Source organism: Penaeus japonicus, unplaced genomic scaffold, assembly GCF_977035675.1.
Source record: "Penaeus japonicus unplaced genomic scaffold, GWHDUDI00000001_assembly GWHDUDI00000042, whole genome shotgun sequence".
NCBI lineage: Eukaryota > Metazoa > Arthropoda > Malacostraca > Decapoda > Penaeidae > Penaeus > Penaeus japonicus.
Genome location: NW_028234444.1, coordinates 16,700,200 through 16,710,199, shown reverse-complemented (window position 1 = coordinate 16,710,199; position 10,000 = coordinate 16,700,200). Strand labels below are relative to the sequence as shown.

The 10,000-nt window shown below is 35.9% G+C and overlaps 3 protein-coding genes across 9 annotated transcripts in view; 1 reads left to right on the top strand and 2 right to left on the bottom strand.

Annotated features, from left to right (window-relative positions):
* The window catches only part of Naxe (NAD(P)HX epimerase), a 5,342-nt gene extending 1,268 nt beyond the window's left edge, over positions 1 to 4,074 (top strand). For 6 of the 7 annotated variants that reach the window (XM_086535042.1, XM_043017785.2, XM_086535038.1 and 3 more), the window contains exons 3-8: positions 896 to 1,036; positions 1,215 to 1,396; positions 1,833 to 2,059; positions 2,435 to 2,528; positions 3,242 to 3,380; positions 3,771 to 4,074. In XM_086535042.1, the coding sequence (XP_086391168.1) occupies positions 1,265 to 1,396; positions 1,833 to 2,059; positions 2,435 to 2,528; positions 3,242 to 3,380; positions 3,771 to 3,880 (702 nt within the window). In that variant the 5' untranslated portion in view covers positions 896 to 1,036; positions 1,215 to 1,264 and the 3' untranslated portion in view covers positions 3,881 to 4,074. The remainder of the gene's footprint in view (positions 1 to 895; positions 1,037 to 1,214; positions 1,397 to 1,832; positions 2,060 to 2,434; positions 2,529 to 3,241; positions 3,381 to 3,770) is intronic. The other variant, XM_086535043.1, reaches the window with a different exon arrangement.
* A 1,347-nt stretch (positions 4,075 to 5,421) lies between these two features.
* On the bottom strand, positions 5,422 to 6,076 carry LOC147466694 (uncharacterized). The gene is made up of 2 exons (XM_086534976.1): positions 6,029 to 6,076; positions 5,422 to 5,943 (listed from the first exon to the last, which is right to left on the bottom strand). Exons 1-2 carry the CDS (start codon positions 6,074 to 6,076, stop codon positions 5,422 to 5,424), a joined length of 570 nt encoding a protein of 189 aa, XP_086391102.1.
* Positions 6,077 to 7,641: 1,565 nt separating this feature from the next.
* Positions 7,642 to 10,000, bottom strand: part of LOC122254207 (uncharacterized) — an 18,325-nt gene continuing 15,966 nt past the window's right edge. The window contains exon 5 of the mRNA XM_086535037.1: positions 7,642 to 8,743. Within this exon, the coding sequence (XP_086391163.1) occupies positions 8,222 to 8,743 (522 nt within the window). The 3' untranslated portion in view covers positions 7,642 to 8,221. The remainder of the gene's footprint in view (positions 8,744 to 10,000) is intronic.

Here is a 10,000-nt window from a genome sequence, read left to right as displayed (position 1 = left end):
AGCAAATATTGATACTGTCACTCTCCTATTCTAAAATTCTAGATGGTCAATATATATTTTAACCAGTTCATCATATTTGTGTAAGGGTTCATGTAGCCTTAGTTAGCAAGGACAGAGCAAGTAACTTAGAGACTAATATGTGTCATTTGATGCTCCTAGGCATGATAGCATGATGTCTTGGTGAAGGATGATCACTCAAATACCTGAAAGAGAGTGACATTCAAAAAGGTTTTACTCAAAGCGGTTTTAATTTATCTTTTTTTCTTTTTGTGTTAGTAATTTCAGGCTGGCTTGCCATGCATTACTGGCCTCAAACAAAGTGTTATTAGATACCTTTATGGGGATCTTTGTAAAATCCACGTTATGTAAGTTAATTTAGTTTATTAGTTACTTTAAGGAGAATTAGTAAAAAAATGCTTATATGTTTTTAATAGCTTTAAAGAGCTGTTCCCTGCCCTTATTTTTTTTTTACTTAATGTTTACTAGATGAATTATACTGTGAATATAGTAGTTGAATAATTCAGAATCATGTTAAAAGATGAAAAAAGAAAGAAAAGGAAAACCATCTTTTCCCATTATGATAAAGATTAAAAGTATTCCTTTTCCATACTTTACATAATGTTGTCTTGTCTATTGTACAAAGTGCTAACTGGAACGTAACTTGGCAGACATTTTGAGATATGGAGAAATATTGAAAGCTTGATTAAAATTGGTAGGATTTTTAGTGCCAATATCAAATGTGCAATGCAATACCTTACTTAAAAGAATGTCAAGCCATGGTAAGCAATTAATGCACTAAATTAACCATTTTATTGCTTCATGACATTGCTTTATTGAAAGTGTGCCCTATAGTACAAAGCACTTATTGCTTTATGTTCTTTTTCCTTGTCCTCAGTGCTGAGGCTAACAGCTCGCTCTAGCGCTGCATATCTCTCCGTATTACAGCCAAGGACAGGAACACGAGGCCTTGCTCTGAGCATCCTCAGCCTTCAGATTATAGCCAGCAAGTGTCAGCAGCATTGTCCTGTGTTAAGTGGTCAGTAAAGAGACTTAAGCTACTTTATTTATATAAGAGGTTTATGTCCATGCATTGTACTTACAGAAAATATTGTTTTTAAATATTTACACTAATTTAGTATGTTTCTTTGGGTAAAGATGTGTTTATTTTTGTTGTTTCTTTGGAAAAGCAAATTAATACCGTTTGATCAAAACAGCCAAAGAGAAGTGCTCGAGGAACGACGTTCTAAAAACCACCACAAGAAGCATGTCCTCGGTACGTCATCTGAACCAAGAAGAGGCCATAAATGTGGATCTGGAATTGTTCAATGAATATCAGTTCAGTGTGGATCAGCTGATGGAACTAGCAGGCCTTAGCTGTGCCCATGCAATTGCAGAGGTAGGTCTCCAATAGAGTTGTTTCCTCTTTGATATATATTAAATATTAGAAATAATGTTATCATAACCTACTTATCATTTTAGGAAATTATAGAAAAAGATGGATGTTTAGGTTTCTTATAAGTTAAGAGATGGAGTGGAATTTATTCATGATAGCAGATTGTGAATAACAGTTATTATTTACAATACCGATCTGTATTATGCATTCATACATATGTATGGATAAATATACATCAATACATTTTTCTCTCCACAAAGTAGTAGAAGGTAGAATAGATCAAAATTTTTATTACAACAGCAAAGCAACACATACTGGTATTCAACATACTGACCCTGTACTTCCACACCAAATGAACCCTCCCTTCCAAACTATCTGATCGGAGTTGGTCCTTGGAAATTCTCTACCTTCAACAATTCTCGCGTGCCATCCCTCACAGAAGTACAAGCCAAACCCAGGCAAAGGAGTACTAGTGTGTGCTGGGCCTGGAAATAATGGAGGGGACGGGCTTGTGTGCGCACGACACCTGAAACTGCTGGGTTTCACGCCCGAGATCCTTTACCCAAAGCCGACTGACAAACCGCTGTTCAACAACCTTGTCAAGCAGTGCCAGATGTATGACATAGTGTTCATTAAAGATATGCCCGATATGGAAACTCTGAATAGGTATGTGTTCTGGGTCTTTTCTTACTTTGAAGTGTCATTGCCTGAGGAAATACCAGATATCTTATCTTCCTGCTGATGTTGTATCTATACTCTAAGCAAAGAATATTTTGTATATGTCTTTAAAGCACAGAATGATTTTTACTAATCTATTTATCTCATGTAATGTGTTATTTCCCTTTTTTTTTGCCCAAAGTGTACTATGCAATAGCTTTATTTTTATGAGTTGAAGGTAAATATTCATGTTGTGCTGAGACTTGCAACCTGACCCTCAGCAGCTGGAGATGTGCTTTACGCTCCTTAGTATAAAATCAACAATAGAAAAGAGACTTGCATCTCTTACCAGAAAATTCTCTAGTATCATGTCTATTTTTACAGCAAATATCACTTGATTGTGGATGCCTTGTTTGGATTCAGCTTCAAGCCTCCAGTGAGACCACTCTTTGCTCCTATTATAGAGCTGTTGAGCAAGGTTAGTGCATTTCTTAAAATAATGTATTGTGGTAATGTTTTTAGCATACTGTGAATTTAATTTGTGTGAAATACATTTGTGTATGAGATGTATTATTTCTTTGTAGACTCAGGTGAAATATTTTAAATATTATTTCTGTTATTATGCCAGTCACACTTGTCTTCCTATCAGCTCTTAAGGCTTTGTTTTGGTCACTGGCATAGCATATTATATAACTGTTCCAACATGTAAACCATTCTGATAAGACACATGAACCATGACCTTAAAGTATTCCCTTAAAGAGCATATGATGAACCACACCTTACTGGATTCATGTAAAGAGCATATGCACTACCTCCTTACTACATATTTCCTTAAGGAGCTCATCCCTTTAACCCTGCTGAGAGGGGCCACATCTTAAGGTGTTCAGCCTGGGCTAGGCATGTTAAGATGTGTGTGTTTTCTCTTATTTTCTGGATTTATGGTATTGTATATCAGTCTATATATGATATGTTAGCAAAGTCATACTTATTACCACATGGTATGATAAAGCATCATAACTGAAGGAATAAATAGCTTGTAATTTCAACAAAAAAGAAAGAAAGAAAGAAAGAAAGAAAGAAAGAAAGAAAGAAAGAAAGAAAAAAAACGGGACAAAAGTGATCTGAAACACACCCATCTGCTCCCTTCAAGAGCTCATAAAAAAGTGTGCCCTCTGTACCTCCCTCCCTAAGACGAGTGTCCCAGTGGTCAGCGTGGACATTCCTTCCGGCTGGCACGTGGAAGAAGGGCCTACGAAGGACACCCCGGCTCTGGCACCTGACATGCTAATCTCGCTCACTGCCCCCAAGCGATGTGCCAAACACTTCCGAGGTTTGTGCTGCAGTTGTTCTTTCCAAAGGGTAGAGATTGTGTGTATTGTGTACTGATATATATTGTTAGGTAGTTATTACTAATGATAATTGTATATTATCATTTTAAATAGGAAGAACAAAATAGAAAGAACGTAAGATCGTAAATAATCATTTTTGCTCTTATTATCATAACATGTATATACACAGATATAGATATAATTATTTTAAAAATAATTTCTTTGGGAAAACACATACACCCATATCAACCCCCTCCACACAGACATGCACTCAAATATCAACCCACCACACAGACATCTATATACATATCGACTCCCACCCACACACACTCAAATTTAATAAATATACAGGAGTTTTATAGAGACCATATTTTTTCTTTCCCCCTCAACAGGAACGTTTCACATGCTGGGTGGTCGTTTTGTTCCTCCGCAGATGCAGAAGAAGTACCAGCTCAATCTTCCTGAGTATCCTGGCACTAGTCAAGTTGTGTCACTGTTGTAAAAGTTTTTGATAATTATTAGTTTGAGATGATGTGATAAGAGCATTTGTTGGATAAAAAATGGAGTTTATAAAGTGTTTTTTTTAATTTCTGTCTTAGTTTATGATGTGATATGATATTATATTTAGTGGTGTGCATATGAAATATGTGTTATCTATTTTTCAATAAAGATATAATTACCTCATTCTAACAAAAACAGTATTTACCATCCCTTTTTCTCTTCAAAATGCTCATTATGAAAATCTCTTGTATAGAACTGCATGGTAAAGAAACGTCGCAACATATAAAATCTTTAATAATAATAAGCGTCAGTGAGAGGTGGAAAAACAGACTTTTTCCTTATATGTGAAGTCATGCATGAATATATATTTTTATATAGAATGAAGATGGATTTTCAGCATTATAAACTTTCAAAATAGTCAAGCAGTTTCCAGTAACGACAATAACGTGTTTTCTAGTCCACAGAGAATTCTACATGGAAATTTAATCTATTTTCCGTCTAATAGATTGGGGAACAGAATGACATCAGTACACACACACACACACACAGGAGGTGTGGCCTCAGAACAGATGAAATCCAGAACTGCCTCTAGGCTTGCATGCTTAAGAATATTATTGCAGTTGAAGAAAGATATCTTTGCATAGACCAACATGACAGACATGCATTTAATATTTGTCAAAAGTGTTTTTCTCTTTTCTCATCGCATTTTCTTGATTATTTCGCACCTTTTATCAAGCTATCCACGTCAGTGTGAGTGACGATGAATGCGGAGAATCAACTCTTCTAGGCTTTGCATAGTGCCGTTCCTCAAATTTCATAGTAACAGTGAACTCTTCATATACTCTTCTTACATTTAGCTTCATTCAAAGATTTTTTTTTTTTTTTTTATACAATCTATCTCATATTCTTTAAAAAATAATTATCTCCAAATTCACATGACTCATACATTTTCAAGTCTAGAATAGACTGAAGAAATTTGTGGAGACCAATACAATCTCGGGTATTTTAGACCACTCCAGACAGGGCAGTTTACGTGAGTTATGAATTAATTTAAAAAAATCAATGTGAATGCACAATGTTAATGAGTATGATGAGAAATCAGTGACAAAAATTGATGAATTTATGACGTATATGAATGATATGACAGTGGGGGTTAACAATAAACTATGAAATACCAGCCAAAAACACTGAATGGGTTAACAACACATGTAAGACATTCTTACTAGTACACTTACAAATAACTTTTGTACACTCAAAGTACATAAAAAAAATAAATTCTAAACATATCAGATCTGATTCCTATTCTCGCCTTTGTTGTTTATCTACAATATTGTAGATTGGCAACAATAAAATTAAGTCAATAATATGTATTTACGCAGTTTAAAAAAAAGCAGTTATTTTTGTGGTGAAAAGTTCAAAGTTTGTTATACCTCCTCCTAGCCTTTTTCACAAACTTTCTTTATCCACCAAATATCAATCCATCAGATCCTCTTTCATGAGACATTATCCTTCTTTTCAATCATTTTTTTCAAATTTCTGAGTTTAGTGAAACAACAAAAACCCGCAGTCTGACACAGAGCTTTCTCTAATGTCTGGGAGTTTTGCCACCGTGGAGATTATGTCCAAGCCATCTATCACCATCCCAATCGATGACATGTCGGAGGTGTAGCACCACTCGGCCACATATATTCCGAACTGCGAAGGGTTGTGATCATAGCCGTAGCCCGGGAAGTAGTAACCAACCACGAGGCCGGGGACAATGCTGTGGAAGTTTTCCTCGCCGCGTTCCATCCCCGGCAGAGCTGCTCCCCCGGTGCCATCGTTGTGTTCATAGTCTCCACCCCAGACCTGCTCCCCTGGCTGGCCCTTATGCAGAACTTCCAAGAAGTGGGTGTTGGCGTACGAAGGCCCTCTCTCTCCCGAGCAGAAGTACATAAACTGGCGTGTCCGGCCGGCATCGTCAAAGAGCTTGATGTAGACCCGTCCCTGAAGTACGCCTGCATTCATCACCTCCAGGAAAGTGACCACGTAGTTCTCATCGACCATTCTGCGTACGGCATCATACTGGAAATTCAAAGTGTGCGTGTTAGAGCACCTGCCATTATTGAGTTCCCTAAGAAAGAATAATTTGGTCTATATCAACCCCTACAGGAGGTGCTGTATTACGATTTGACATAGAAATGCACTGAAGAGTCATAATCACTTTGGTTGTATTTTTTTGAATCTAGAGATCATAAGCTACAGTATGAGACTTCAAACTATTACAATAATTTTCTGGCTCCCTGACTAAATTTATTATGTGTGTCCTTTAGGAGTTGATGAATTTGTCTCTATGTAAGCATTTATATACATACATATACATGCATACACACTTGCATACATACATATACAAATCATTTTGTATTCTATTTACTATACACACACACACATAATGAATACATATATGTTCGTGTGAATAATATATGTATGTGTGTGTGTGTGTGTGTGTGTGTATGTGTGTGTGTGTATGTGTATGTGTATGTGTATGTGTATGTGTATGTGTATGTGTATGTGTATGTATGTGTATGTGTGTGTATGTGTGTGTGTATATGTGTATGTGTATGTGTGTGTGTGTGTGTGTGTGTGTGTGTGTGTGTGTGTGTGTGTGTGTGTGTGTGTGTGTGTGTGTGTGTGTGTGTGTGTGTGTGTGTTTCTGTGTGTTAGGCTAAATGTGAAAAATCCTAAATATTTTATGATTCCTTAGATAGAGGTGAAAAGCAAATGCCAAAACGATCCTTTGTTACTGATCAAGAGGCATACTATTTGCAATGTATTCAGATATGAAGTCCAGTCATGTAGTCTTTGCTTTCTTTTTATATAGTAGCCCCCTTTCCTCCTAAGAAACTACTTAATTCTGACAACTTGAAGGAAAGGTGATGAACATGTTTCCCAAAACCTTTTATATAACACTTTCCTAGCACTTTAATTATGCTCTTCATTTACTGAATATTGTATTTTACTTAGTTGCCAGCCAAATTAAGCCTCATATCAGTTAACACTATAAATAGATCTCCGATTGTTTTTCTTTTTTTCTTCTTTTTTTGCTTAACCCACACTGGACGGGTGGTACAGTACTGTACCGCTCATTCAAAAGCACAGTGCCACAGTATTGTGCCAGCCATTCAATTGATTTAGGCCTAATAATTGGAATGCCCCGGCATTGGGACATTCAAGGCTAGAATTCCCCCGTCGTGGATGGGTTAAACTACTTAAAAAAGATGTAGAAGACAAGAAAGTACTTAAATTGCTTGTTCTGAATACTTGAGGTACTTTTCCTGCATGAACCATTTGCATGATGGTGATGGCTCAGGTAAACATTTGTACAATACTGCTTGTAGTCTATGGATAAATAATTAATTCTTGAGATAGGATTAAATATTATAAAACTAATTTAGCATACATTTCAAATAATAAAGGATAATGCTTATCTATTTGACTTCCTAGTACAGAGGAAGATATATTTTTCTACATCAAAGCAAAGCAAATTTCTATAAATTCAAGGTAAGTGCTTTACTTAATTTCAAAACATGATCAGACATGCAGCATGCTTTAGTAGAATATGAATGGAATACAATTTTTCTTGGGCATTATAAAAATACTTTCAACCTGTTAAATCTTTCACATGAAAATATAAAGATCTGTTTTAGTCCAATATTTCTATTTTCTAAATTCTTGGAAAATGATAAAAGAATGTTAAAGAAATGGATAATAAAAGTAACAATATTCATATAAATAATTTTCATTTTGCAAATTTTGGTTTACATTTTATTATGAGATTCTCAAATACATCTGTATTACTTCAATTTTTTTTCTCCTTATATGCATACAGCACCAATTTTTTTCTAACAGGACCAAAGTGTTAAAAAAAAAAAAAAAAAAAGTAAACACAATATATATAAATTTTCCTTTCCTTGGTAACACTGACAGAGTAATTATCAAGTAATCAAATTAAGAAATGTCACAAAATCTTAAATAACTAATTCCCCCTCCCCCCTTCTTGAGTAGTGAAGTAAAGCAACTTAATATAGAATACTGATAGGGAATGAATGCATTAATGGTAGTTACGCAAAATATGTATACGGTATACATTATATTTATATATTCATATATCTATCTATCATCTATTTCCTTCTTTTACTTATCAATTTATGTACTCATAATTTAAATCTATAATATATTTATCTATGATGAGGAATATTGTTTATGAATATTTCTGGGTTATTTTGAATATATTTGGTTATTTTGAAAGGGTAGGAGTGAAATCCTAGCCCTCATAAATGCCCCAGGAATCCCACGTCAGCTTTTAGTATGACAGCAGGATGCCGCAGTCCCCCACGCATGCCATTTGTATGTTGTTTAGACTGGCAGCAGAATTCAGGACATCTTGGCCAATGAGGACCCTCCCAATGGAAGACATTTCGGAATAGCCGGGCATGTCCTTCAGGTAAATGCCAAACTGGGATGGATTGTGGTCCTGCCCGTAGCCCGTGTAGTAGTAGCCGGCCACTAATCCTGCCACGACGTCCTGGTGGTTCTTCTCGCCGCGCTCCATGCCTTCCAGCGCGGCCCCACCAGTGCCGTCGTTGTTCTCGTAGTCTCCGCCCCAGAGCTGCTCGCCTGGCTGCCCTTTGAGGGTCACCATGAGAAGGCGAGTATCGGCGTACGATGGGCCACGCTCTCCAGTACAGAAGTACATAAACTGGATTGTTCTACCAGCATTGTCGAGGAGCTGGATGTACACGCGGCCTTGCACACGCCCTGCCCACGTCAACTCCAAGAATGCTACCACATACTGCTCATCCACCAATCCTCGCACAGACTCGTACTGCAAAAGGCATCCAGATATTGCATCCACTAAACAAAAAGGGGATTCCTATTTAATTTAGCAAAGGTCATATACTACATACCTAATTAAAAACAAAAACAAACAAACAAATAAAACTAAATGTACCTAATAAAATAACAAATATACATATATACATGTATTTATGTATACATACATATATCTATATCTATATGTATACTTTTATCTATCTATTTTCCTATCTATGTGTATATATATGTATGTACATATATATGTATATGCGTATATATGTGTGTTTATGTGTGCGTGTTTGCGTGCGTGTCTGTGTGTGCGTGTTTGCATGCGTGTCTGTGTGTGTGTGTGTGTGTGTGTGTGTGTGTGTGTGTGTGTGTGTGTGTGTGTGTGTGTGTGTGTGTGTGTGTGTGTGTGTGTGTGTGTGTGTGTGTGTGTGTGTGTGTGTGTGTGTGTGTCACACATACACATAAGCATACACATACATATTCCACTTGCAATTGTTTATTAGCACCTTGCAATTATTTGATCCCAAAGGTAAAATATTGATTGTCTCATTCTGCCCCTAAACAACACAGTCTCTTTACAATCACATGTTGCATTGCTTATGCTAAAAGTCCATATTCAATTTTTTTAATATCAGTTTGAAAGAATTATCAGCATTATTCAAATGACAAATTCAAAACATGATTTTCATCACTGTAAACTATCTTTCATATCTAGCAAAATAGTGTAAAAAAAGATAAAAGACCAGAGGAATACTTTCACACATAGCTCTCAAACTCTTCAAATCTTTAGTTCTCATTAGAATCTAATGTAAACAAAAAACTGCAAGGTAGCAAAAATCAGCTATAATATGCTTGCAAATAATATGATCCTTTTCCTTACCCTAGTACGCAATAGATTAAAGCAAAAAGCAAAATGTGCAATATCTGTACCTATGCAGAATACCTTTGGCTTTGCAAAGCAATAACACACAGCAAGCAGTACTTGCAAATAAAATAATTATTTCCCTGTGCTTATGTACCTGTCATTACTAATCTTATTTTGATTATTTTTAAGTTCTTAATTATTCTATTTATCATCAATTTTGTTTGCAATACGAAATATACTGATGTAATTGTTGTTAACTGATCAGTGAACTATGCAGTAGAAATTATAAATCGTCTGAACCCCTGGACTTAGAATGAAGGGGTCAATTCTGATTCAGTGATGTACCTTCTTACTCTTCATCTAAACACCTTTTCATCACCACAAGACAAGTAG